The sequence below is a fragment of the Quercus lobata genome, chromosome 2, assembly GCF_001633185.2.
Source record: "Quercus lobata isolate SW786 chromosome 2, ValleyOak3.0 Primary Assembly, whole genome shotgun sequence".
NCBI classification, from domain to species: Eukaryota; Viridiplantae; Streptophyta; class Magnoliopsida; order Fagales; family Fagaceae; genus Quercus; species Quercus lobata.
In genome coordinates this window covers 62,327,432-62,355,192 of record NC_044905.1, presented here as the reverse complement: position 1 = coordinate 62,355,192, position 27,761 = coordinate 62,327,432, and the positions used below count along the sequence as shown (strand labels likewise).

General features: G+C 36.6%; 2 protein-coding genes across 3 annotated transcripts; both read right to left on the bottom strand.

The window, feature by feature from the left end:
• Nucleotides 1-12,542: 12,542 nt before the first annotated feature.
• On the bottom strand, nt 12,543-18,253 carry LOC115976101 (DNA repair protein recA homolog 3, mitochondrial). 2 transcript variants are annotated; one of them, XM_031097204.1, is made up of 8 exons: nt 17,920-18,253; nt 17,502-17,559; nt 16,821-17,038; nt 16,007-16,094; nt 15,480-15,661; nt 15,020-15,166; nt 14,083-14,217; nt 12,543-13,395 (listed from the first exon to the last, which is right to left on the bottom strand). In XM_031097204.1, the coding sequence occupies exons 1-8, from the start codon at nt 17,974-17,976 to the stop codon at nt 13,009-13,011; spliced, it is 1,272 nt and encodes a 423-aa protein (XP_030953064.1). In that variant the 5' UTR covers nt 17,977-18,253; the 3' UTR covers nt 12,543-13,008. The 2 variants fall into 2 exon arrangements, with proteins under 2 accessions (XP_030953064.1, XP_030953065.1); XM_031097205.1 differs by having other exon boundaries at nt 15,489-15,661.
• Nucleotides 18,254-22,648: 4,395 nt separating this feature from the next.
• On the bottom strand, nt 22,649-26,721 carry LOC115976100 (nucleosome assembly protein 1;2). The gene is made up of 12 exons (XM_031097203.1): nt 26,493-26,721; nt 26,316-26,359; nt 26,043-26,138; nt 25,142-25,234; nt 24,542-24,629; nt 24,399-24,460; nt 24,128-24,312; nt 23,842-24,019; nt 23,706-23,749; nt 23,351-23,558; nt 23,222-23,239; nt 22,649-23,021 (listed from the first exon to the last, which is right to left on the bottom strand). Exons 1-12 carry the CDS (start codon nt 26,536-26,538, stop codon nt 22,953-22,955), a joined length of 1,131 nt encoding a protein of 376 aa, XP_030953063.1. The 5' UTR covers nt 26,539-26,721; the 3' UTR covers nt 22,649-22,952.
• Nucleotides 26,722-27,761: the final 1,040 nt, after the last annotated feature.

Below are 27,761 nucleotides of genomic sequence, written 5' to 3'. Positions count from 1 at the left end.
GAGAAATAACCTTTTGTGTGGGAAAACAATGCATAGAATGGGAGAGAGAATTGGAAAATTACTATAAAAAGATGAGAATAAGAAGAGCCAAAAAAAAAAGGGGAAAAAAAAAGATATAGGAAAATTGATATTAAGTTAGTTAGTAGTGCGAAGATTAAAAGGTAAAAGGGAGGGGGAAAGACTTGAGAAAGTGTAACAATAAGTTAAGAAAATTAACAAGAAGAAAAAAAAGTTGAGAGAGAGAGAAAGAGAGAGAGTTTTTTTTTTTTTTTTTTTTTTTAGAATACTAAGTATTTTTTTAACACACACACATGGGGAGAAGGGAGAAAGTTTTTTAAAGAAACTTACAGTAGTATATATCTAAAAGAGTCTAACTCTTTGATACACGATATAAGCTTTAAACCTTTTTAACTCACACTCATTTTCCTATGTGGGATTAACCTCCTGTTTTTTTCTTTTTTTGAGAGTGAGTGAGTGAGTTGGAAGTAAGTGAATATGGCCGCTGATATGGCTTTACAGAAGCGTAGTAACACTAAATGTTACCCTTTAGATATATATTTAGATATATATTGATGTGTGTGCATGTATAATATATGTATAATATGTGTATTTACATATGTCCACAACTGTATGGAAACATGAATGTTAGTTATTAACGTTGCTCCCGTGAAATCAAATCCTAGCTTCACCACTCACCAGGCTCCAATTGAGCAATGCTGATATAGTTGGACATGGGATTCTTGCAATAAATGAGGAACGTGTTTGACGGGCCAAGGACCAACCAATGAGGTCTTTGAACATCCATGAGATCCTTTTATGGGAAGATGATTTCATCATGGTCAATTTCACCCTCATGTCGGGCTTTTTTGGCAGCTGGTTAAGCCCTTTCCCCAATGCTATACACCTCTCTCAAGTGGCGGCCCTTTGTGTTTCTCTGACAAGTGTTTCAAGCAGAAGTGGTCGCAAGTCTCACGTGGATTACTTCTATTATGCCTATCAACGCAGCTTCCATGACAGGGCAATCAAGGGAAGAATGATTGGTCCTTGATCTTGATGAAGATCTTGTAGATAGGCTCTTTCAAGATGGTGTTCACTTCTTCAAAGACCTTTAGTTAGTGCCACAGCCGCATTTCGTCCCTTAGGCGGAGATCTACTTGTTGCTCCTTCCTCACCATTAACCTTAAGGAAGGTTGTTGGGGCCTAACTTAACCAAAATCTTCTTCCACTCAATGTGTTACTTGATTATCGCCATCGAGTCTTGCATATCACTAGCTAAATGCTTGGTAAGGAACAATCTAAGCTCAAATCCCTAAGACAGACCAAGCTTGAAGGACTTGACAAAGAGATCTTCACTACAATCACCCATTTTATTGTAGGCCTTCAGTACCGATTGATTACGCTCTGAGGATTTCAGCTCCCCCATGCATATGGAAGGAAGGGTATCTATATCTCTCGACTGTAGACACTTTATTTTGTACCCATTAATAACCTTGGGTCCCCATCCCCAATGATGAGCTTGAAATACGTCAACCAAGGGTAATTAAAGAGTTCACAATATTTTGGATGTAATCACAACTCAAAACTGCTTAAATCGTTTTGAAAACGATGCTAAAAAATTACATTTGTTCACTATTTTGACCATAACATTTGATCCACAAATAAGTTTTTAGTAAGGTTTGTTTCATTAGAATTAGACATCTTGGGCTTCAACTTGAACATAAATTTTACATGATTTGAATTTATATTGATTGAATTATGACTGTTTGAAATTGGGCCAACAATGCAGTCAAAATTAGGGTTTTTGGGAAGAATGCGTACGCATGCACGAAAGTTGCGTACACAGCCATGTTCCTAGACCTTCAGAACATGATTTTTGGGCCCTTAAAACATCATTCTTTAATGGGAGCTGGTCCCTAGACCCTTGAGAACGTCCAAAGTCCTCTAAAAAAGAATTTGACTTACCTTAAGTACTTTTTTAAAAGGAATATTTTTTTTTTATTTTAATGAAAGACTGTCACATCACCCACTAACTAAATAAAAGGTGGAGATTAAAACCCACTGCCATTTACCATTATATATTTAAAATAAAAGGACATCTCCAGTTAAAAAAGTACTGGAGGTAAGCCAAATACTCTAAAAAAGCCCTAAAACCCCTAGTTTAACATATATATATATATATATATATATATATACTCACCTTATATCTCCATTCTCCAATCAAAACCCTAGCTAGAGAGAGTTTATTTTTTGCCTCCATATTTTCTAAAACCCTAGTTCATATTTTCTAAACTCCCACACAACACCTAAGCACGTTTTTTATAGAAAGATCTTCAAAATAAAGATTGTTATTTAGTTGTGATTACTAAGTCCTATTGTTTGCTCTTGATTATCTTTGTTTTCTCAATCTAATCTCAGTATTGTAGACACTAAGGGGTCGGTTAAAAACCTTAAACTCGTGATTCTAAGCAAGGTGAGTGTTCTTTCCATGAACTCCTCCTTTACTTAATATGATTTGTGAGTTCTTGATATAGTTTCTTTGTAATTGTCATTTTTTTTAAATTCTTTTGACATGTATTAATCTAGTTTTGGGCTGATTATAATCTATTTTTTTCTTGTTTTATTATTTTATTTTTATGTAAGTTTGACATGATTATTTATTTAATGTAGTTTATTATATTATTTAATTTGTTTCTTGATTATTTGTTTATGTTGATGCTTTGTTTTATTTCCTTTATGTTAGATTAGTCTTTAGGGTTTCTGACATGCTTCTTTATTTTCTTTGTTAGCATCTTTGTTTGATTAAATCTATAAATATATGATTTTTTGGATCTATGCTAAAGGATGTGTACGCATCATCAAGTATACGTGTGCATGGTTTCGATCATGCGTATGCATAGTTGAGTATGTGTACACACCCCAAACCCAGATTTGACAAAAATCTTATTTTTATTACTTTAATCACTTTTCACATGCTATATTATTTCAGTTTAACTCTGTTTTAAGTTAATAATTCATGTTTATTTGCTTTCCATATTTTATTTGGTCAATCTTGCCATGATGGGTTTAATTTGATATTTTTCATTTTGTGTTTATTTAATTGTTAGTTTTCCATATTAATAAAATCTGTTTGATTTGGTTTTAATGTGTTTCCTTATATGTTGTGATGTGATATTTAACATGTTGTGTGTGTTATTTTATTTAAGTGCATGATGTATATTCAGGTTAAGGATTAGAGCTCTCTTAATAAACTTTTTAATTAAATATGGTCTAGCAACACATAATGGAAGCTGGCCCACAAGTTGGGCAGTCTTGGGTGCCTAATATCTTTCCAAGCGGTACCCAAACTTTGGACCCATAATTTGATATACAAACCTATGCATGTAAGTAAGTGTCCTAAAAAGCCCAATTTGGTTCTTGGACCTAAACCAGGTGACGACTCTATTTTCACTCTCCGCCCAGTCCACTCTAGGTCAAGGCATACTACCTACGAAGAAACCACTCGTCGCGAGCAATTGCACCCACATCAGTCACCAACTATTGGAGATGAAGCGGTTCACAAATGCCTAAGTCATCTCTTCCTAATAATGGATGGAGTCATACTTTAGCCGATCAAATCATCGCAGAGACATACATATAAGGCTAGAAGGGAACATCCAGCACATCAATGCATCATGTCAACCATTTAAGGAAATTACCTGTCAAGAATGGCTAATGTGTCCAATCAAGGCCTTCCTCTTGTCATATATTAAGAATTTCTCAAGAAGAGGAACCTATTTTTTTAGACCAAGAAGGGGGAGGAGAAAATTTAGTGTAGCACCCCTTTACAAGACTCTAGAATGCAAGGGACAATTTGGCAAATATGAAAGCTTCAAGGAGTTTATCAGGAATAATGAAAAAGATTAAATTCTATAAAAACTTGGTGTAAACCTTTTGGTTTACACCTTCCAATAAGGACATGCCACATCATCATATTGCTAAAACATAAATACATTTGATCACACATAATAACATTTCGATAAACACCATATTTCAGGTTTTAAGTAAAAGGTTGATGTAGTGTTATTAGGTGTGGTAGGATTTATTGAGTTTAAGTAAAAGGAAAATGTGATAATTTCTTATTTGATGGTGTAAAATATGGGTTTTACACCCCTTCCTTACCAAATTTAGATTTATGATTAAAACCCCATGAAGTGTTTTTGCATTGAAAATAGATTCTATAAAAATGTGGTGTAAAAACCAAATTTTACACTATAATCCCAACATGTCATATCATCATATCACATATTAATGAATAGGCATAACTACACTCAATCAATTCTAATACTCATCTGAAAATCCAACCCAACTAGAAGTTTACTGAGATGTTATTAAGTATGGTAGGATGTATTGAGTTTTAAGTAAAAAAACTAATGTGGTAATCTCTTATTGGATGATGTAAAATATGGGTTTTACACCCCGTCCTTACCAAATTTGAACTCGCATTTCATTTAGGTCTTAGTTTAAACTAATATTGTTTAGCACAATTTAATACTCTAAAACCAAATTTTATATATATATATATATATATTGTACGGGGTATGATCCTAGGCCCATTGGGCCTTGGGCCTTGGCCTGAACATTCTCAATGACCAAAACTAAGCCCAAACCTCATAGTAAGTCCATTTCATTTTGGATGCATGATAGACGAGCCCATGTACGATCAATTATGACTTACTCGGGGATGTGTTTGCTTGGAACAGCCCATGTCCTCGACAGCTCGGTATTGGCTTGGGGAGTATCACTGCTAAGCAATCTTTTGGAGGTAGGAACTAGAATGTAATCATGAAACCTCCACCAACCTCAAGCTATAAATAGCATAATTGAGTGAAGAGTGGGGGTTGGCAATTTTGAGGAGAGAGAGAGAGAGAGAGCTAGTACCACCAAGAGGGAAAGCAACTTAGAGAGGAAAAAAGGGAGTTCGTGAGAGCTAAGGGGTGTCATTGGGTCGCTTGGCAAGGAACTACCCTTAGTAGGAAACACTAAGCCCACTATACAAGTAAATTGTGAGCCCAATTCTAAGATAGGTCCATTAAGTAGAAGTTGGGTATGCACAATTGGCATCGTCTATAGGAATCTTCTACATAACTGTAGTTTAGCCAGGGTTTGCGTGAGAAAGATGTTTGGGAGGCACTCGAAAAGTTAAGCCGAAAATGGCTCTTGAGGATCTTCGCAAGGTTCTAGTTGGCGAGAAAGGAGGCACAAGAAAGATAAAGACCACAAATATGAGCAAGAAGAAGATCATTCTGGCCTAAGGGAGGGGTCACTTCATACGTACCGATTAATGTCAGGCACCTCCCGACATGAACGTTTTGACAGGAGGGATGAAGAACTCAAACGCTTGCGTAGATTGGTAAAGGATTTGGAGTTTGAGGCAAGAGGTAGGTGTCAAAGAAGAGACCGCGAAGAGTGTGCAAAGGGGTCAGCAAGTGTACGGGGTTGCTATAGAGAGGCATCGTGCAAAGGGGTCAGCAAGTGTAGGGGGTAGCTATAGAAAGGCATCCCATTAATCCAATTCCCATCGACACTGGGATCAGTCTCGAGAGCATGCAGACAAAGACTCGATTTGCCCGGAGGGGCGACAACCTCAGAATTCTGCCATGGATGCTATGAGCCGAGCATTGTGTAGAGCTGCTCGATCACCATTTTCGGGAGATAACGAATGGGCACCGATACTGAGCAGATTTACTAAACCTCCATTTAACTTTTATGATGGGAAGAAGGATCTAGTAGAGCATGTAAGCCATTATATCCAAATGATGTCTTTGCACAGTCATAACAACACACTGATGTGTAAGGTGTTTCCTTCAAGTCTCAAGCCTACTACTTTGAGTTTGAGGTGGTTCAATGGGTTGAGGAATGGCTCGATTCATAGTTTTGCTGAGTTGATTCAAGAGTTCGAGGTCCGGTTTATGACCTGTAGCAGGGTACCGCAACTAGTGGACGCGTTGTTGTCTATGAAAATGGGAGCCAGGAAACTCTTCACAGTTACATTAACTGGTGTTGGGAACTGTACAACAAGATCAGTGGGGGTAATGAAAAAATCGCAGCAAGCATTTTCCCGTTAGGATTGACCAAGGATTTTGAATTACGAGATTCGCTAACAATAAGGCCTCTCGAGGATACGAGACAGCTGATGAGTTTTATTGAAGAGTATAAAAGGTTAGAGGACGATCAGCAACAAAACAAAGGCAAGGCTTTGATCACGAGTTAACACCGACAAGGGGGTTTTCAGTCAAGGCCCTGAAAGGATTTGAGAATCCAAGAACCGAGCGCTCAAGCAGGGGAAGTAAACTTGACGTTCAAGGAGCCAGTGCACAGAATTATGGAACGAATTAAGAACGAACCATACTTTCAGTGGCCGAACAAGATGGGGGGTGACCCATCGAGAAGAAATCAAAATTTGTATTGCACTTATCATAGGGATAAAGGGCATACCACCGAATAATGCAGGATATTGAAAGACCATTTAGAGCAATTAGTAAGGGCATGGTACTTAAAAGAGTTTGTTGTGGGCCTGAGAAATCAAGAGACCGGACAAGGTACCCGACCTCGAGGGAATCCTCTTCCACCCCTTTTAAGAGTGATGGAGGTCATCCATGCTACTTCAAGGGGTATCCTAGTGACCTAGAGGAAAGGGGTACTGGCAGTGGTTTCAGTGAAGAGTGGTTAGGACGAGCAACCCTTCGAGAAGAAGTTGAAGTTTACTTGGGAGCCCATTGCCTTTAATGATGATGATATAGAACAATCCAGCCACACAACGACACTTTGGTAGTTATAGCCCAAATAAATGGTTTTATAGTGAAGAGGGTGTTGGTAGACCAAGGAAGTGGTGCCGAAGTGATGTATCTCTACCAGTTCAGGGGGCTTGGTTTGAAGAATGAAGATTTGTCTAAGTATGATACACCCCTAGTTGGGTTTGATGGTCGGATGGTGATCTTGAAAGGGCAGATTTTACTCCCAGTGGACATGGAAGGCAAGTAATGGTGACTTTTATAGTGGTCAATTTGTTTTCTCTGCATACGGAGATTCTCAAAAGGCCATGGATTCATGCAATGGGAGCAGTTTTGTCTACATTGCATGTTAAGGTCAAATTCCATACAGAGCATGATATTGCTATAGTAAGGGGAAACCAGCAAATGGCCAGACAATGCTTGGTGGCCGCTGTTAACTGGGAGATTAAGCAGAAGGAACCAGCCGAGGAGGTCCCTCTTATAGCAATTACAGGAACTCCAGGAGGAAATAGGGGCTAGCTATGCCGAGGAGTTAATAAGAGTGAAGATATTGCCGGATGAGGATAGGAGTTTTCAGATAGGAGCGGGTATGAAAGACAAAAATAGGGTGGAGATATTGTTATTGCTTGTATAGAATGTAGATGTATTTTTTTGGAGCCCGTACGAGGTATCCGGGGTAGACCCCAAATTTGTGGTTCATAGGCTTAATGTGGATCCATTATTTCCTTCTAAGAAGCAGAAGCCAATAAGGTCTGCTAAAAAGCACGTCGAGGCAGTCAAGAAAGAAGTTAAGAGGTTGAAAGAAGCAGGGGCGATAAAAGAGGTTTTCTTCCTAGAATGGCTAGCGAATACCGTGGTGGTGAAAAAGAAGAATGGGAAATGGAGGGTTTGTGTAGATTTTACTGATCTGACCTGAGCATATCCGAAGGACCTTTTCCCTGTGCTGAAGATTGATCAGCTGGTAGATGCAACGTACGAGCACCTGAGGATGAGTTTCCTAGATGCTTTTCAGAGTTACCATTAAATTGCCCTAGCTGCCGAGGATCAGGAAAAGACCGTGTTCATTTCTCTTAATGCTAATTACCACTATACTGTGATGCCATTTAGTTTAAAGAATGCAGGAGCCACCTATCAACGAATGATGACAAGGATGTTTAGGGATAAGATTGGGTGCACGGTAAAGGTGTATATTGACGATATAGTGGTCAAAAGTAAAGAGGAGCAGGATCATATTGATGATTTAAGGGGCGTGTTTGAAGTACTCCGGACATAAGCTACGTCTCAATGTTGACAAGTGTGCATTTGGAGTGGGGGCTGGTAAGTTCCTTAGATATATGATCACTCACCGAGGAATAGAAGTTAATCCCGATCAAATTAAAGCTGTAGAGTGCCTCAAGTCACCGAGTAATCCAAAGGAAGTCCAGGTGTTGACCGACATGCTAGCTGCCCCAAACCAGTTCATTTCTAAGTTTGCAGATCGATGTTGTCCATTTTATCAGCTTCTGAAAAAATGGAAGGGATTCCAGTGGAATGAAGAATGTGAAAAGGCTTTTCAAGATTTAAAGGAATATTTGGTGCAGGCACCTATGTTGTTAGCCCTAGAGCCTGATAAGGATTTATTCATGTATCTTTCAGTGTCTGAGCATGCCGTGAGTGTCGTGCTACTAAGGGATCAAGGTGTACAACAACCAATATATTATGTTAACAAGACTTTGGTCGATACCGAGACAAGATATTTGCCCTTAGAAAAGTTGGTGTTAACACTAGTACCTACAAGGAAGTTGCCCTATTATTTTCAAGCTCATATCATCTATGTATTAACCGAGTATCCCTTGCAGTCATTGTTAAAAAGATCTAATTTCACGGGCAGGATAGCCAAATGGAGGACTCAGTTGGGCTCTTTTGACATTAGGTACAGACTTAGGAGTTCATTGAAGGGTCAAGTTCTCGCTGATTTCATTGTAGAATTTTCCTCGAGAAGGGAGATGGAAATAGTTTGTCATGTGGAGGTTCACCCGTGGAAGGTATTTGTGGACCATGCATCTAGTGCACTGGGGGCAAGGGCTGGAATTGTTATCATCACACTGGAAGGGATCAGGGTGGAACATTCTGTTAGGTTGGGTTTTAAGGCTTCCAATGACAAGGCTGAGTATGAAGCCTTACTTGCTGGATTGAGAGCTATTTTGAATCTGGGTGCTCAGGAAGTGGAGGTTTACTTGAACTCTCGGTTGGTAGTTAATTAGGTGCAGGGTAGCTTTGAAGCCAAGGATCCTCAGATGACGGAGTATTTACGGTTGGTAAAGCAAATTACGAACCAGTTTCAAAAAGTAAAGGTGGTTGAAATAGCAAGGGGCAGAATTGGCATGCCGACTCTTTAGCTACATTGCCATCATCACTGACCAAGGAGGTACCTCGGCTAATCAAAGTAGAGGTGGTGGTAGAGCCAAGTATTAATGCAAAGATAAATGCTTCGATGGTGACGGTGTCTGAGCCATGTTGGATGAATCTGATCATAGACTTTTTAGCCGAAGATCGATTACCAGCAGATGGGAAAGAGGTAGACAAAGTGCAAATGGCTACATAGTATTGGTTATCGGCAAACCACAAGTTGTACCAAAGGTCTTTTGAGGGGCCATATCTACAATGTTTGCACCCGAGCAAGGTTGTGGAGCTCTTGACCAAGCTCCATGAGGGGGTATGCGATATTCATTTTAGAGGACGTACGTTGGCCCACAGAGCAATGACCTAGGGATTCTGGTGGCCACAAATGCACAAGGATGTCACTGAGTACGTCCAAAAATGCGAGCAATGTCAGAAGCATGCCCCTTTGATCCATCAGCCGGCAGGGAGTTTGAACCCCATCAGTAGCCCTTGGCCCTTCGCACAGTGGGGCCTAGATATTATTGGTCCATTTCCCCGGCCTAATGGGAATCGAAGATTTATTTTGGTAGCCGTGAATTACTTCACAAAGTGGGCCGAGGCTAAGGCACTAATCAATCTCTGGGATGCAGACATTAAAAAGTTTGTTTGGAGGAACATAGTAACAAGATTTGGAGTGCCAGAATCCCTAGTGTTTGACAATGGATTGCAATTTGACAACAAGGCTTTCTGAAAGTTTTGTAGTGATCTCGATATTAAAAACAGGTATTCCAACCCAGCGTATCCGCAGAATAATGACCAGGCCGAGGCTACCAACAAGGCAATTGTGAACGGATTAAAGAAGAAATTGGAAGGCACGAAGGGAATGTGGGTCGAGGAGTTACCAAATGTCCTGTGAGCATACCGAACAACCCCCAGAATATCCACGAGAGAAACCCCATTTTCACTGACATACAGAGAGGAAGCAATGATACCAATTGGAGTAAGCTTATGCAGTGCACGAGTCTCAAGATTTGTCCCTATTGAAAATGAAGAGCTTATGATAAAGCAATTGGACTCGTTAGAAGAGCATCGGGAATCAACAACTATAAAGCTGGTCGAGTATCAGCAGAAGTCCATTTCATTTTGGATGCATGATAGGCGAGCCCATGTCTAGTCAATTATGACTTGCTCGAGGATGTGTTTGCTCGGAACAGCCCATGTCCCTAGCAACTCGATATTGTCTTGGGGAGTATCACTGCCAAGCAATCTTTTGGAGGTAGGAACCAATTCCAATACCAATACTACTATTTCCAATAAAGCATATTCCTTGCCATGAATAATCAAAATTGGACCCCACAAACACGAGTGAGACCAGAATGTAATCATGAAACCTCCACCAACCTCAAGGTATAAATAGTAGAATTGAGTAAAGAGTGGGGATTGGCAATTCTGAGGAGAAAATAGAGAGTAAAAGAGAGAGAGAGAGAGAGAGAGAGAGAGAGAGAGAGAGAGAGAGAGAGAGAGAGCTGGTACCACCAAGAGGGAGAGCAACTCAAAGAGGAAAGAAAGGGAGTTCATGAGAGTTAAGGGGTGTCATTGGGTCGCTTGGCAAGGAATTACCCTTAGTAGGAAAAACTAAGACCACTATACAAGTAAATTGTGAGTCCAATTCTAAGCCCGGTCCACTAAGTAGAAGTTGGGTACGCTCGCGCACACACACACACACATATGTATATACATATATATTGGGTTTCAAAAGCTTAATAACAATATTAGAAGTCAACAAAAAGTCAAAAACATTTAATTATATTATAAATAAATATAGTATATATTTACATAAATCATTTGATTTAGCATATATATATATATATATATATATATGCATATCATTTATAAAAATAAATAAATACACATACAGATCAATAGACCCATTACAATTATATATTTATATATATATATACACACTCTTAGATTGGAAGACTTTGTACCTTTGAAATTAGATTCAAATAGCTTATATTTTTAAAAGACTGAAATGTAGGCCCTTATAATTTTTATTGTGCGCATAATAATATAGGATTCAAAAAAAAAAAACAAAATTTAAACTTATATTTGTACAATTTTTCTTTTTAAATAAGATATTAAATGCTTTCTTTAGAACACTTTAATAAAATCCAAACATTTAAAACAGATTGAAACAACTTGAACCCAACAATAACATATCATCAACGACAACAACAAACATTTAAAATGCACAGAGATTCGATAAACTTGGCCATATGGTAACTTGGCGGGACGAGATTGAATCAGGGGTGCCCGTGCCTCAACAGCCTCATCTCCACCCCATCTAGTCTTTGGGGTAGAGAAAATTCTCACGGGACAAATTAGGGGTAAGACAGATTGAGGATATTTTGCTAATAAGGTGGATTTGACATTAATGAGAAAGAGTGTGTGTCTGTGTGCTCGCGTGTGTGTGTGTTTTGAAAAGGTAAATAAAATAATAATAAAAAATTACCATATATATAATCTTTTTGGGATGGAGAAAACCCCACAAGATAGAGGGGTGGAGCAAAGAATTTTTATCATCCCTATTCGCTAGATCAAGCCCATCGCGAAAATATCATCACTGTTTGGAAGTAGGGAATAGCATGGAAATGAATGGAATGAAAATAATTATTTTGAAATATTCCTTCCATTTCTTTGTTTGGGAGTTTTAATGAAAAAAATAAAAAGACCATTCTTTATTTAAGAGTTTAAGTTAAAGGGAATAAAATAAGTAAGAGTACTCATTTCTCTATATTCCCTAAAATTTTCAAAATTTCATTCCTCCTACAACTAGGAAGAATCGGAAGGAATTAAATTAGATTTAATGAAATTTTCACCAAAAGCTGTTAAAATATCCTATACCACTTATTTAAAAATATCGGCATAATAGTAAATTTGTTATAAAATAATCATTTTCCATTCCTTCTAATGTTATTTCCAAAAACAATTACTTATATTTCATAACTTTATTTTAGAACATCCAAACAAGATTATTTAATTCTTTTTCATTCATTTCTCTTCCTTTGTATTACTTAAATACATTCTATAACATCCATACAAGATTATTTAATTTTATTTCATTAATTTCTTTTCTTTTTTATTACTTAAGTACATTCTATTTTATTACTTAAGTACATTCTATTTCATTCAATTGAAATCTTCTCAAAAATTTCATTCAATTGAAATGAAGGTACATTTAGATATATTAGGATATATCGGTAACAGCCTACCGAAACTTAAGAAGTCGGAATAAAAATCAACAAAGCGTGCGTGGCCATAATGGAAATTGGAAGAAAGAAATATAGGGTAAACGCCCAATGCATGGTCTAATTAGTACATAGTAGCTTCAGCCCACCACTCATCCAAACGAACGCTACGAATAGGATGGAATAAGATAGCATTATGGCGTTTTCAATTTCCACTACTAACAACAACCCCTGGGAAACAACACACTGCTAAGACGTAATACACCGACCTTGTTACAAAATGTGGCTAAAGAACTGGTACTCGGTTGGGACAATGGCCCTCCTTCCAAGTTGCTCCTGAATCAACAAAACTTTCTCATGGATACATAACCCATAAAATTATAAACAAAATTAATTTACAAGACCATCAATTTGGAAACCTTTTTAACATTTGACCATAAGAAACAGTAGCAACTAGCAAGGGACTCTGAACCAAGAGCCATCCCAATATGTGAACCAAGCTGTGCCCCCAAACGATGACCATACTACCAATTGATCAGAAGGCAATCCCATATCACAGGGAATGATGAACCCTGGCAGGGGAAAAAGCTGGGAAAACCTCCAACTGTGCTTTGAGGTCAATTGGCCACTTAGGCTTCAACGGCAGTGACTCCTTCCTCATCGGTAGAATCAGGTGAAACAACTTCTTCTGTAAGATTTCCATCCACAGTCTCTGTTTCTGGTTCTTTTTGTGTCTCAGCACGAAGTAGCTTCTCCTTGAGCTTTACTGTAAGTTCTTCTCTTACACTTTCATTCTCAGCCAAAAACTTCTTCAACACATCCTTGCCATGGAATTTCTGATCATTATAATAGTAAAATGCACCAGCCTTAGAGAGAAATTTATGTTTAACTGCTAAGTCTATGATCTCTGTTTCCCGGCTTATACCCTTTCCAAACTCAAGCTCAAATTGGGCAGTTTTAAATGGAGGAGCAAGCTTGTTCTTCACAATCTTCACAAGAACTTGACTTCCTACAGTCTGCAAAACAAGACAATGACATTAGGATGCATTGACGAGAAGAAAATATACAAAAACAAAACCAATTCTTTTTTTTTTTTATAAATCACAAAACCAATTCTAATCAAGGACTCTGGTTCAAAGAGTCCTTAGGCTTCCCCCATGTGTCCCTTCAACAAGGATTTAAGGATAAAGATCTTCCCAAAAAAAATGGGTCCCTTCACATAATAGTAAGAACGTTACCAGACAAGATATTGAAACTATATAAGTCATACAGAACAGCATCAAAGCTTCCGGCATTGTTTCTCACCAAGAAAACAAGCTTTTGGAATTGCCAATCTCAAAACAGTCCAAATTTGTTATAATACTGGCTTGGGACAAAAAAGTCCAAAGCCAAGAACATTTTAAGGACTCAGCATTCAATTATTCAGTAAACTACCCACACAGTGATCCTCTTATTAGCAACATTAAGCAATCCACTGATCCCCCTTTCAATTGCTTCAACTTACCACTGTTTATACATTCCCATGATTGCTTAATTAAGGAAGAGAGTTGACTGCATGTTTAAGTTAGTGTGGTCCATTTAAAGCCAAGAAAATCTTATGGGACTACAGATGCAAATAGGATACACATGACATATTGTAACGCCCACTTCAGATACACAACATTCATAATCATAAGTGAAAAAAGTAGGTGGAAATATTATACCTCTTCACCCTTCTTGACAAACCCTGTTCTCCTAATATTAATGCGCACTGAAGCATAAAATTTCAAGGCATTACCACCACATGTAACTTCAGTGGGCCCACCAAATCCTCCAAAAGTAGAAAGCTTCGATCTTACCTAGAAGATGCATCTAATCAACTTAGGGAGGTATCATCATCAAGCAGACAGCATCATATTTCAATGAGGTATCACGACAACCAATAACAAAGGGATGGAGGTCAGTTGTGGGTTCAAGACCCACTAGGAGCATGTGCTACCAAAAACAAAAAAAACATACTGGGACAATCAAACCATTATAAAGCGGATACATTGTAACATTACACAAACATCAGTGAAAAAACAAGTATCACAGCAGCATCTAATATCCAATAGCTCAAATTGATTCACATCATACCAACTATTAACAATTTCATCCCAGTTAAACATTTTATCTTCTTTGAGAAGTAATTACCTTAGTCAAACTGTAAACACAACGCAATTTATGTGGTAGGCATCATACAAATTCCAAAGCACTTCAATTAATGAAAAGCCCTAAATATCAGGCAGAATACTATAATCTTTAAGTTGGGAATGTAGGGGGAAGGGAGAAATCCAATGCTAGCTTTTAGGAAATGCAACGAATAGCTACATATTATTTTGAGAGCAAAAACAAAACAAAACAAAAGGTAATGCATGCTTTTTAGAAAGAAATGCAAAGAATAGTTACATATCTATTTTGAAAGCAACAGCAATACAAAAAGTATAAGAAAATTGGGCCTAACTGAGCACTGAGCAGGTCCAAGGCCAGCCCTAGCTCAACCCAGCAGCTGACACCTCAGACTATGCTCAGCCCAAGTATAATCAAACCCATGCCTTTCATTTCAAACCCACCTCATTATAATTATACAACAGCCTGCAATAGTACAATCAAATTTAATACCTGATTTATAAATATCAATATAGTCTGTGATAGTGATAAAGAGTGGCTCAACTTGCGAAGAGCCTGGCTCATCAATCTAGCCTGCATTGCCATGTGAGCGTCACCCATCTCACCATCAAGTTCCCCTTTGGGAACAAGGGCTGCTACCTGACATTAGAAATTCAGCTATTATTGTCATAGCAGAACATTAAATACTGCACAAGAACTTAAATATGAAAAAATTATTCAAATCAGTAACCCATCATGTGCATGTTTATGCCACATGTTGCTATGCAAAGAAAACGGCAAGAAAATTCTTCCAGAAAAGCCTAATGAGACAATAAGGGTATCTGAAAAGAAGCACCTAAGGAGTGGTGAAAAATAATATCACAAAAAGATTTTGAAAGAAAGAAGTGTGTTCCAGCAGCTACCAACAATGATCTTGAATACCAAGCAAAAAGAGCATGAACAAATTGAGCACCTTACTTACACTATCAACAACAATAACATCAACTGAACCACTTCGGATTAGGGTGTCCACAAGACTGAGAGCTTGTTCACCACAATCTGGTTGCGAGAGAAGTAGTTTCTCAGTTTTTACCCCAATAGCCTCAGCCAGTGCAGGATCCAGGGCATGTTCCGCATCAACAAACACACAGTAACCTACAAAGAAATGGCATGAAAACAGCTTAATTTCCTTGAAGAAGCTATGGACAAATTATTTGAAAAGGATACAGTCATTAAAAGTTCACAAATATCTGCACATGGTCAAAATTGATTCTTCATTATCAAGGTTAGAAACACAAACCCAGAATAATTTAAGTGACACAAGGTATGCATAAAATCTTTCATTTTTGTTTAACCCCTTTATACATCAAATCGATGATTTAATAGTGCAAGCTATGCCTTCTACTGCAGAGGCATTGTATAGTATAAGATGTTCCATAACCATTTTTCCCAGTTATTATGAAGTTAGAAAGAATAACTACAAAAGCATAAAAGTATAACCTCCTTGCTTTTGTGCTTCAGCAATTACATGTAGAGCAAGAGTGGTTTTCCCAGAAGCCTCTGGACCATAAATCTCCACAACACGTCCCTACAGACATCCAACAAAGGCATTTTATGATCAGCAGAAACATATCACATGAAATAAAAGGTTTGTTCTCTGTATACTTCCCTCATACTCACAAAAACATACGTGTACATTCATAGACATATATGGATTATACATATAAATATCTATATATGTAAATAAACATACATCCATATATGTGTGTGCACAAGTACAATACATAAAACAGCATTTTCTTGAACAAAAGACGCTTCTGGGTTAGGTAACTGACAGGAAAATGTAACAATTGTAGATAATGAGAGAATAAGAACAATCATTGCCATACAGAAGCTACAAGGGGAAGAGGCTGAAAACAACATAGGAAGCAAAACATTAAATACTGCACAACAACATACCAATCCTTATTGATTTGAACCTTGTTTAAGCGGTCTCAGGCTTGGGGTTTTACTCATTGTACTTCGATTTTTGAGTTTCACACTTCTCTTGAATTTTATGTTTGATTCGTTGTAATTTTAATACTTTGTGTTCATCACTGTGAACATGAACTAATTCTCTTTTTCAATAAACCTTTTATACTAATCAAAAAACAAGGGTAAAGGGTTGAAAACAACAAAGGGGGAAAAAAAAAACCCACCCAAAACCTTTTGTGTTTTTTTAGCCACCAACAGTGTAATTAATTTACATTTCAAAAAGAAAATTTCATTAAACAGAAGAAGTCAAAGTCCATAAATTTCAGAACAGAACTGATACCTTAGGAAGTCCACTAGTTCCCAGAGCCATATCCAGAGCAAAAGAACCTGTGGACACCACCGGGACATGCCTTGTATTGACGGATGGACCAAGCCACATAATAGATTCCTTTCCAAATGAGGATGTAATCTGATCCAGGGCTTGTTGTAGAGCCAAATCTTTCTTGGACATGCTATCATCACTGGACTCACTTCCATCAAACTTAGACTTCTTTTTACCTTCAGGGAGATAGATATTGAAATTATTAATGATCCAGTAATTAAGACATGTCACAAAGGGGAAAATGCTCATTTCTAGAGTACAATCTTCACTCAGATTTGACAATAACAGACAGTATAGAAATTATTTTTACAGTGTATATGTAACCATACCCCCAGGATAAATTACAATTCACAATGTTCATCATCATGCAGCATAGTAAGTAAAACCCAGTGTTCTCATTTTATGTATGGAACCTAAAACACTAATAACCCCATAGATGGCAACAAGAAAGTTTCGGTCCCTACTTGTGTCAATCCCTCCCTCATAATTTATACTGCACATCAACCATAGCATAGTTCCTAATAACATGTCCACAGACATGGAAATAAAATTACACGACAACACCAACAACAACAACAACACCAGAAATTCTATAAATCTCAATCTACATTTTTGTCGAGACCAAGGTAGTTTCAGCACCTTTAGTCGAAAATTCGCAGAACTGAGCAGATGTCCCTAATATCCCTTTCCTCAAGCCCTGCAAACAATAGAATCAATAATAAATAAACAGCAAAAACTAATGCACAAAACCCCCGATATTATAGAAAATGCGATAAAGAGAGACAAACAATTCTATTAAAATCCTGACCAAATATTCCAACAACAACTATGCCTCAGTCCTAAAATTTTAAGGTCGCATATGAATCCTCAACAGACTAATAAGGGTCGGCCACATGTATTCTTTTCGTCATTCTATTTTATCTTAAGTATCATGTTTCCTACTCTTTCTCAGTGACCAAACAGAGAGTAAGTAACAGAGGCACCAAATAACAAAAATAAAAACAAAAAAATTAAATGGGTGTGAGAAAAGAGTAGAGAAATGTGTGGAGAGAATAACCTCTGGTGAGAAGAGAGAGCGCTTTAGAATGGAAGCGTTCCGAAGAAGCCTCGCCATAGACTTCCACTCCACTCCACGCCCTAAAGAAATTAACTTCTTCAGAATCGAAACAGAAGGAAACACTTATTAGTTGTGATAACTATGCATGTCCACGACTGTGCGAGTATTTGAGGGAAAAAGAAGAACAGACAAAGACAGAGTTTGGATCTTTTTTTTTTAGGGTTTTAGGTTTGATTTCCCTCCTTTTTGAACTCAACTCTGCTGGTTAGTGGGGTGGGAGAGTCTGTCGGAGAGAGTTGAAGAGTTTGGGCTGCTTGGGCCTACATCTGTCTGTGGTAACTGTTGGAATTTTTTTTTCTGTATTTGTACTTTATTTGTTTTTGGGCTTGGGAATTTGGGGGGATTACTTGAAAATGAAAATCCCGGGCTTGACTAAAGTTGATGTCGGGTCGGTCACTTTAAATTGGTTAGAAAACAAGTGTGCCAGTCGAGTTGCAAGTCAAGTCGGGTTGATCCGTATTTTTCATATGATTTTTTTTTTTTTAAAAAAAACATGTATTTTCCATTTGAAAAGTCACATTGCAAATTACTTGATGTAAAATACATTACTTTGAATTCTCCACTCATATCAAGAATAAGCTCAACTAAAAAAATAATACTTGTTCAATAATTTTAAAATTATACAAATCTCAACATTGTTAACTAAAACAAAATAGCACAAAAGATAACTAAAACAAATATACAAGTTTCACTTCTACACAATATCAACATCCCAAAATATAAAACAAAATTACAAATGTCTTATTGGATATCTAATTTGACAAAGAATAAAAAACATATAAGAAATTTATAATCTTGAAAACTAATTTTATAATCTATTATCAATTGTAGTTGACACTCTCTTTCAATTTGAGAATATAAATTAAATTTTAATTGTTTACCTATTTATGCATGGTGTTTTTTATGAATATCATGTCATTGTTAAGCAACACATATTTTATGAAATATCATAATTTATTTTGAAAAGCCATTTATTTTGGACATAAATTGTTTAAAAATAGGCCTAAGTATTCCTAATTTATGTTAATTTCATTGATACTTTGGCTTCACTCCTTTTCACACTTATGAATGTTTCTCATACATGTCTATAATTTTAAATATATATTTTTAACTCTATTGTAACCAAATTATCTTGGCATATACTTTTTTATTTGATATTTTAAAATCTTTACTCATTACAGAATGCCTCAACCATTCATCTTTCAATTCATTTGCATGCAATTATGTAAAGTTCTCAATTATTTCCTTAAAGCTCAGAACAAACAATTACATCAATATTGTCTTAATTTTATTTTTTTTCCCAAAAAAAAATAATAAATGATTCAGGTCAAGAGTCGGGTCGAGTTGACCTGACCCTCGGATCATGTCACGGGTCAACCCATTTTTGCTTCGGGTCAAAATTCGAGCTCGAGTCGGGTATTTTTTGGGTCTAGTTAGGAAATTCTGACTTATTTTGCCATGTCTAACTAAAAGGCCTTGCCCAATCATCTTTCTACATATTTAGTATTTCGGCTTAATGATAAAAAAATAATTATTAAAGAGCATAATATATTTTTAATTTTATAGCTTATAAATAAAAACTATGATTAGAACGCTCATTTTTAAATTGATGCACGGTTAATATCACTTTTAAGTTTCTAAAATAATAATAATAATAATAATAATAATACCACTTTTATCATGTGGCAATCACAATAAATTATGTCAGCAACTAGAAATATTGTGAAAAAACTTGTCACTAGACTTAGGTTATGGTTAATTTAGGTAATGATGTCAAAGAGTAATGTTAGAGATACTACACTTTTTACTACTTTTTTTTTTCTTTGAGATAATATAGACAGAAAACATAGGAAATGAGAAAGGAGGGAGTGGGAAGACAAGAGTTACAATACTAACACTTGCAAAATGGACTAACCTTTGTAAGTACTAGCAAGACTTACAAATCAAAGACTCACTAACTAACTAACCAATGTGGTACTTTAGACCACTTATCTTTTTTTTTTAACTACATGAAGCTTATAAACGGATTTGTCATTAATCACAAAAATACATTTTAAACATTAATTTATTAGGTGGTTTAAGTCCACTAATCACATATGATGATGCCAAATATCGTAAGTCGAATTCCTCATCTAACATGATGGAAGACCAATTGTGTCCTGCAGCAAAACTGAGTACTAGAGTGTAATGACATTGGAATGGTGCTGGCCTAGTATCCTCCAATAGTATAAAGTTAACACTTGGGAATGAGTATAAAATATAGCATATGTGATTGAAAATAGATTGGGTGCTGCATTCTGTATTTGGAGGCTGATTTATTACGTGAATCATAATGTTTGAAATTTTCTACTGAAGAAAAAACTAACTTTATCGGAATATGATTGATTGAGAATATTTATATGATGTGCTCACTCATCATACGAATAACTTTATATTGTTGCTGTAGGTCCGTTGACCTGTCAGAAAACATCATGGAAACAGGCCACGCGATAACCAGGAAAAAAGAGACATGCTCTAATTGTTCCGAGCTGCCAATGGATCTAATTTAGGAAGCTATTTATCAGGTCTGAGCTTGGATTGGTAGAATCTACAACTAATAAAGCAAATAGCATGAATATAGATCCGATCCCCAAGTAAGTTCTTTGTTTATTTTAATAAGTTCGGAAATGTAAATTTGGCAGGGAAGAAGAAATAGGAAAAAAAAATTTAGACCTAGCAAAATACTACTAAGTCTCTGTAGTAGTTACGTTACAAATGAAATTAGGAATGCAGACTAAGCAAAAGATTATATAACCCTAATAACATCGAAATTTGGAATGCAGACTAAGCAAAAAATTATATAACCCTAGTTACAAATGAAATTAGGAATGCACACTAAGCAAAAGATTATATAACCCTAGTAACATGGAATAGTTCATCAAATTGCAACGGGAAAAATGCTCATACACTCCCTAAACTTTTAACTACTGGTCAAAAGACCCCCTTAACATTTTTATTGGCCAATTTACTCCTTATACTATTCACAACTGTCAAATCAATACTTCAGTTAGTCACATGTTAAAACACTAACGGAATAAGCACATGTCGCTCACGTGATTTTCAAATACAAACATAAAAAAACCCAAACTTCCAAAACCCAACGGAAAGAGGAGAAGAGAACCAGATCCGACAGAGAGAGAGAGAGAGAATCCATGCCGTTTAGAGCCACTACTGAGCTTCTCTTAGCTGTCTCGCCGCCCTTGTCCTGACGGCGCCTTGGTGGTTCTGCCGCACTATTCAATCTAGAAACCACCGCACAACCGCAATGCCACCACTATGACCAAAACCCATCAAGAACCAGTGAAGAAGAAAAAAAAAAAAAAAGTAGAAATATAAGCAAAACCCAGATCAGAAAAACCAAAAAAAAAGAGTAGAAATATGAGCAACCCAAATCGAAACCAATAGATTAAGAACAACCAGCAAAAACCCAACCCAAAATGCAAAGAAAGGTCGAAACCCATGCCCGAAACACAAACCCGAAATGCAAACAAAGCCCAAAACCCAGCCTGAAATCCACGCCAAAACACAAACACAAATGCCGAAACCCATATCGAAACACAAACACAGCCCGAAATTCACTCTGAAACATAAACGCCGAAACCCATACCAAAACAGAAACACAAACGCTAATATGGGTCAACAATGGACGCTTAGGGCTTGGGTCGGTGACGAATTGAGGAAGAAAGATGGTTGGAGCTTGGCAAGGGAGAAATATACCCAGATTGAACAATGCGGCGGAACCACCAAAGCGCCACCGGGACAAGGGCGACGAGACGGCGAAGAGAAGCTCGACAATGGCTCTGAACGGCGTTGATTCTCTCTCTCTCTGCCGGACCTAGTTCTCTTCTCCACTTTCCGTTGGGTTTTGGACGTTTGGGTTTTTTTATGTTTGTATTTGAAAGTCACGTGAACGACATGTGCTTATTCCGTTAGTGTTTTAACGTATGATTAATTGAAATATTGATTTGGCAGTTGTGAATAGTTTAAGGAGCAAATTGGCCAATAAAAAAGTTGAGGGAGTCTTTTGGCTAGTAGTAGAAAGTTTAGAAGATATATGGGCATTTTTCCCAATTGCAACCCTCATCAGGCTACAACATTTACATATAACGTCGTCACTTTCACCGTCAAATTGCAACCCTCGTCAAGCTACAAGCTACAACATTTACATATAACGTCATCACTTTCACCGTTCCATGCCATATACCTACTTCACCAATTTTTTTTATTCCCCTTCTAGGTAAAGCTAATGAGAATTTTCTTGTGGGACACGCTGCTCCACTAGGGAGGAAAGTGCCACAGAATGCTCTAGGTTATTACGGGCATACCTTGTAAACTAATGGCTCGTTTGGATTGAGGGTAGAGGGAGAAGTGTAAGAGAGTAGAATAGAGTTGGCTAAAAGTAAGATAATTTTGGGTCAATTTTACCCTACTCCCCCTCCCTCCCACCCCCCCCCCCCTCTCATGCATGAGAAATACAGGATTGCACCCACAAATAATTTCACCATCATTAAGTTGCTAAGCTAGTCAACCATCCAAAGGTCAATCATCATCGATCACACAACAGTCGCCGAATGTTGACAGTGATGACTGCTCTAATAACAGGATGAACCATTCAAGAGAACACAAGCAATCATAAAAAAAGGGACTGATAAAACATAGATATAGTAGAAGAGTTTCTGGATACATTGACATTCAGATAACCCCAACATGCATCAACAAATCACAGCCCATTTCTAACTATAAAACCAGTCTCTTCAAACCAACATGGAGGAGGAGAAAAAAGACTCAAATCATTCACCATAGAGGGAAAAAAATATGAAAAGTAATAAGAACCATCCAAAACTGCCCAACAATCCCTTCTCAATCAACATTGCAGTGACCCCAGGACAACTCTCATGCATTTAACATCTCCTGCTACAACAAACTCTACTATTTTACTGTTGCTTGCATTCTGGAGGCCGCTCACCCGTCTGACCATCTGCAGCTTGTGTTCTTCCACTCTTCTACAGATTATAACACCACAAGTGATCAGGACATTCCAAATAAATTAAAAACAATTAACTAGAGAAATGAATGATAAGATCATTTTGGATAAGGTATATTCTTTTCTGAGGGAAAAAGAAAGGACAGATGAAAAAAAGGGGGCCAGGGGGAGAGGTAATCTGTAATGGAAATGAAGGAAACAGGAAAAGAGGTAACACACCTTGTGTCCGGCTGATGACTGCAGCAACATCCCAAAACAATATGACAAATAATGATTAGCATCAGTTTTAAAAACAAAATAATAAATAATAAATAAAATAAAATCTGGCCACATCAATAGAATACCCACCTTCTTTTTAGGCTTGGATTCCTCTTCATCTTCTTCATCGTCGTCGTCATCTTCTTCTTCTTCATCATCCTCCTCTTCATCATCATCCTCCTCTTCAACATCATCTTCTTCATCATCATCCTCTATGTCTCCAAACTCGTCTTCCTGAATAGCCTCCCCGGTAAACCATGACACAGCATGGGGGATGATCTTATCTCTAATAGTTGACCTACACAGCATTATCATGAAATTACAACATGCTTCATCATGCTACTAGGAATCAGGGTTTTAGTTCAATAGTATAGACAAAGAGCTTTAACAGAATTGTAACTTAATAAATCTGCCCATTGACAACAGAAAATGTATATATACTCACCCAATATCATAATCTTGTTCCATTTGATTTTGGAGCTCCTCAGCCTGCAAGAGGATTAAAAATAAAATAAATCACATAATATGCAGTCAATAATCATCAATTATTTCTCAAAAAACTGTTGTGATCTAGGTCATACAGCATCTTCATCGATATCTTCATCATCCTCAGGGACTTGAGGTGGATTGAAAAAGTTGAAGAAGCTTTCACAACTTTCAGTTTTAGTAATTGGCTTGGCATTCTTTGATCCCTTCTTAGGCTTCTTCTTAAGAAGCTTCTGTGTCAAGCATTTTCCTGGATACCATTCAATTTCAGTCCTGCAAGGCACCAAGTACTAATCAAATACTGTGTACAAGCCAATCAGATGATATACCTATAAAATGAGAGGAATTTTCAGGTGATAGGAAGGTAGTATCCAAAGTTACCCAATTGCTTTCTCTAGAATAGGTTCATCTTCATCAATCATGTGATATGTCTTTGTCAAGACAGCGTTCTTGAAATAAGTATTGGTCTCAAAAAAGAACTCAAGCTTGAACCCCTTTGGATTATCTATCCTAGTCCACTTAATATCTTTGAGATGTTTCAGAGCTCCTTCATCACGCTCAGAAATCTGATTGCATAGGAAAAAAGAACAAAATGTGACATACACTCTTATAGAGGCACCAAGTATACAAAATTATTATATACAAGACTAACCTCATCAGCTAGCACCTCATTATTTTTCATTGCAGTCAGCCAGAACTCGGGCACTCCTTTCTCTGCATGAAAACATTACTTCAATATCAAGCTACAAATGAATTCCACCAAATAGAATTCTCGGGTACTACAAATAAAGGTACCTTCAGCAGCTTTATCTTCTTCTTCTTCCGTTTTTGCTTCATCTGCAACTCCTTCAGCTTCAACAACACCATTTACAATCTCATAACGCTGCAAGAGTTTAGTACATAAATAAATAGGTAAAGAGATCGACACTAATTAAATAATTTCAAAATAGTTAAAAAGATGCCAGCATTCAAACACAGTAAGCATGGTAAAAGAAAAGCAAGAGGCACCACAATGGCTGGGTTCAATAGCCTGGAGGCATGTAACTTAGGCACCTAACTTTAGGCCTTCGAGGAGTACCACACTAACTAGTAGTGGGATGTGTCTTTAACAAGAAAGCAACAAATTGTAAGTACATAATGCAACACTAAAATATCTTTCAAATACTTTCTTCAATTTTTCACAACACATATACTTTTCCCGGAATCAACCTCTCCAAAAATATTAGGGGTAAGGTTGTCTACCATGACCTCTCCCAAACCCCGCAAAAGCGGGAGCTTAGTGCACTAGGTACGACATATACTTAAAAGATGACGGGAGAAGAAAGAACATGCACTATGTATGAGTAACACAGACAGAGCATAATCAACTCTCATCCTTAATGCAGAATATGATACCTTGGTGTATAGTGGTTGATACAACTTTTGATATTTGGCTTCAAGAGCTGCTCTCTCCTCGAAAAATTTTGTCTCTAATTCATCATGTTGGCTCTGTAAATTAATGAAAAGTTTAAATACTCTGAATTTTATAATAAGAACAAATCAAGAAAATGAAAACGCAATGAAAGTATCTCCCAAAAATTCTATTTTACAATTTACGAAATAACAATAATAAGCAAAATGCAAAGCATGGAGTAAGAAAGCAACAGGTGAAACTCTTTAACGGTATTAAGCACACAAGACTGTTATCTGAAAGAGCAACAAGATCTCCATATAGAGAATCACCGGCATACTTAAGGAGCATTTGGATTAACATTTTGATGGTATCCTATTAACTTATTTGCCTGTGTACAAATTTTTAAAGCATCACTTTTTGTAGGTCTAACTGTACTTTTACCCACTTTCAGCAAATCAGCAAAATGCTGCCAATCTAAACGCACACTTGGCTTAATCAAAGTTGTTTCAAATCAAGTAGGTTGAAACTTAGAAAATGAAAACCAAGCTGGACTTAGATTTTTCCTGCGTAGAAAATTACCCTAAATCCAAAGATGGTGTCCAATGATCCTTTTAACATTCTGCACAAGTTTGCAATTTTGTAACAAACTAGCAGCAAGCTCATATCATGCAAATACTAAATATACCCATAACACACAAAGCATAGGATCATCAGACTTCCTTGCTTATATGTATATCTTAAAGTATAAATTGAAGTCCAAAATCAAGCTTAAAGAATGAGTTGCATATACACGACAACTAGATCTTATCGCGCGCCATTTAAAACGATAGACACATACTTTTCAATAAACAATATAACATTAAAGCACATTGAAAATAGACATAAACATAGACATAGACGTGCCTGGATCTCTTTGAGAAACTCGACACGTTTCCTGACTTTTGGAGTAAGATTCTCGAGCACATCGGAGTGTTGTCCAGCCAGAGACTGAATCTTATTCTGCACACAAACACCACAATATCAAAACCCTAAACCGCAAAGATATGGTTTCCCAAAAAAAGGAAGTTAATACTTTGTTTGGTTGCCAAAACAATCGAATGTTCTTTTCATTCCCCAGTTGTTTTCCTTCGGGTTTTCTCAGCTTCCAAACAGATAAAATGACGGAATGCTACTAACCTTAAGAGCATTGACGAGGTCTGCTCGATCCTCCAAGTTAAGAGCTTCGCACAAAAAAAAAAAAAAAAAAAAAAAATCAAAGAAAATAATAACACATTATCACAGATGATTCGAAAAACAATGAGAGAGAGAGAGAGAGAGAGAGGGAGATTAAGGTTTTGGAGAATTCGAAGGTACCGGCGTTGAGATCGGACATGTTGAAGTTGTCCTTGTCGTTGCTCATTGTGAATTTCTTCCTACTTTTTTGCTGAAAAATATGTGAGAGAGAGACAGAGAAGAAGCAAGAAGAAAGAAGAAAGAAGAAGAAGGCTAAAACCCTAGAAAGAGGCGAAGGGGTAATGGCAATCAGACACTGAGAAAGAGGGCTTTTAAAACGCGGCCCTCCTTAAATCCTCGCTCCCCAGCCGTTCTTTTCCAAAACCAAACACCTAGGCGCTTTATTACTAGGGGGCACTTTTTTGAGTTTTTTTTTTTTTTTTAATTACCTTCCATAAAAAATAAAAAATAAAGGTTACGCTTTTTTTTTTTCTTTTAAGGTTAAAATGTAAAATACATTTTCATTCAATTTGAGTCATTTAAGTTTTAAATTTATTCAATTCAAGTCTTTCCTCAAATTTCATTAAAAATCTATCATTAAAAAAGTATTTTTCTCACATGAAAAAAAAAAAATCTATAAAAATAATAAAAATATTTTATTCAATGAAGCTTTTTGTCCAATTTCTTTAAAAAAAAAGGCATTTAAATTTAAATATGTACTTTAAGGACTCAATTGAATGAAAGTAGAGTTAGAGGACTCAATTAAACGAGTGGTATCTCATGCACGTCTATTTGAGAATTGCTAATTTTTAGTAGCTTATTTACATAATATGAGACAAAAATAATAATAGTTAGTTTATTTCTAAAAACACTCAGTGAAATGTCTCAAAATATTTGGGTTACATTTTTTATATTTGGGTTACATATAACGGATTCAAAAGAATAATTCTCGGTATTAAACACGTTAATAAACTAAATATAAGTCTTAGCTAAAAGTCCTTTCTTCAATTTGTATTCACACCTTACTTAATACTATTTTTTTTTTAGAGGAATACACCTTACTTACACACTGTTTATTTTGGTAATAATATTTTTTAGAAAATGAGTCATTTTCCAAAAAGTATTTTCTATAAAATTATATCATTTTCCTATACTTGATAGTAACTTTAAATGAGTTAAAAAAAAAAAAAAAAAAAATTGTTTTACAAAAAAAAAAAAAAAAAAAAATTAGTGAAAAATAATTTCTAAAAATAAGTCATACTTTTTGTGTTAACCAAATATAGTTTTTATTTGACTTTATTTTTTCTAATGTTACAAAATATGAAAAACTATCTCTACACAATGTTTTCAATCGAAACAAACGGAGCCTTAATATGACTCCAAGAAATAGATGTTATGCATTTCAAGGCA

Excerpts from the sequence above, each read along its gene's own strand:
- LOC115976101 (XM_031097204.1), bottom strand. The coding sequence starts at position 17,976 with ATGGCGAGGCTTCTTCGGAACGCTTCCATTCTAAAGCGCTCTCTCTTC. Across the intron at positions 17,560-17,919 it reads GCTCTCTCTTCTCACCAGAG|GGCTTGAGGAAAGGGATATT; the intron begins GTTATTCTCTCC and ends TATTGTTTGCAG. Across the intron at positions 17,039-17,501 it reads CTGCGAATTTTCGACTAAAG|GTAAAAAGAAGTCTAAGTTT; the intron begins GTGCTGAAACTA and ends ATCTCCCTGAAG.
- LOC115976100 (XM_031097203.1), bottom strand. The coding sequence starts at position 26,538 with ATGAGCAACGACAAGGACAACTTCAACATGTCCGATCTCAACGCCG. Across the intron at positions 26,139-26,315 it reads ACCTCGTCAATGCTCTTAAG|AATAAGATTCAGTCTCTGGC; the intron begins GTTAGTAGCATT and ends GTTTGTGTGCAG. Across the intron at positions 24,461-24,541 it reads AGAAGATAAAGCTGCTGAAG|AGAAAGGAGTGCCCGAGTTC; the intron begins GTACCTTTATTT and ends GTTTTCATGCAG.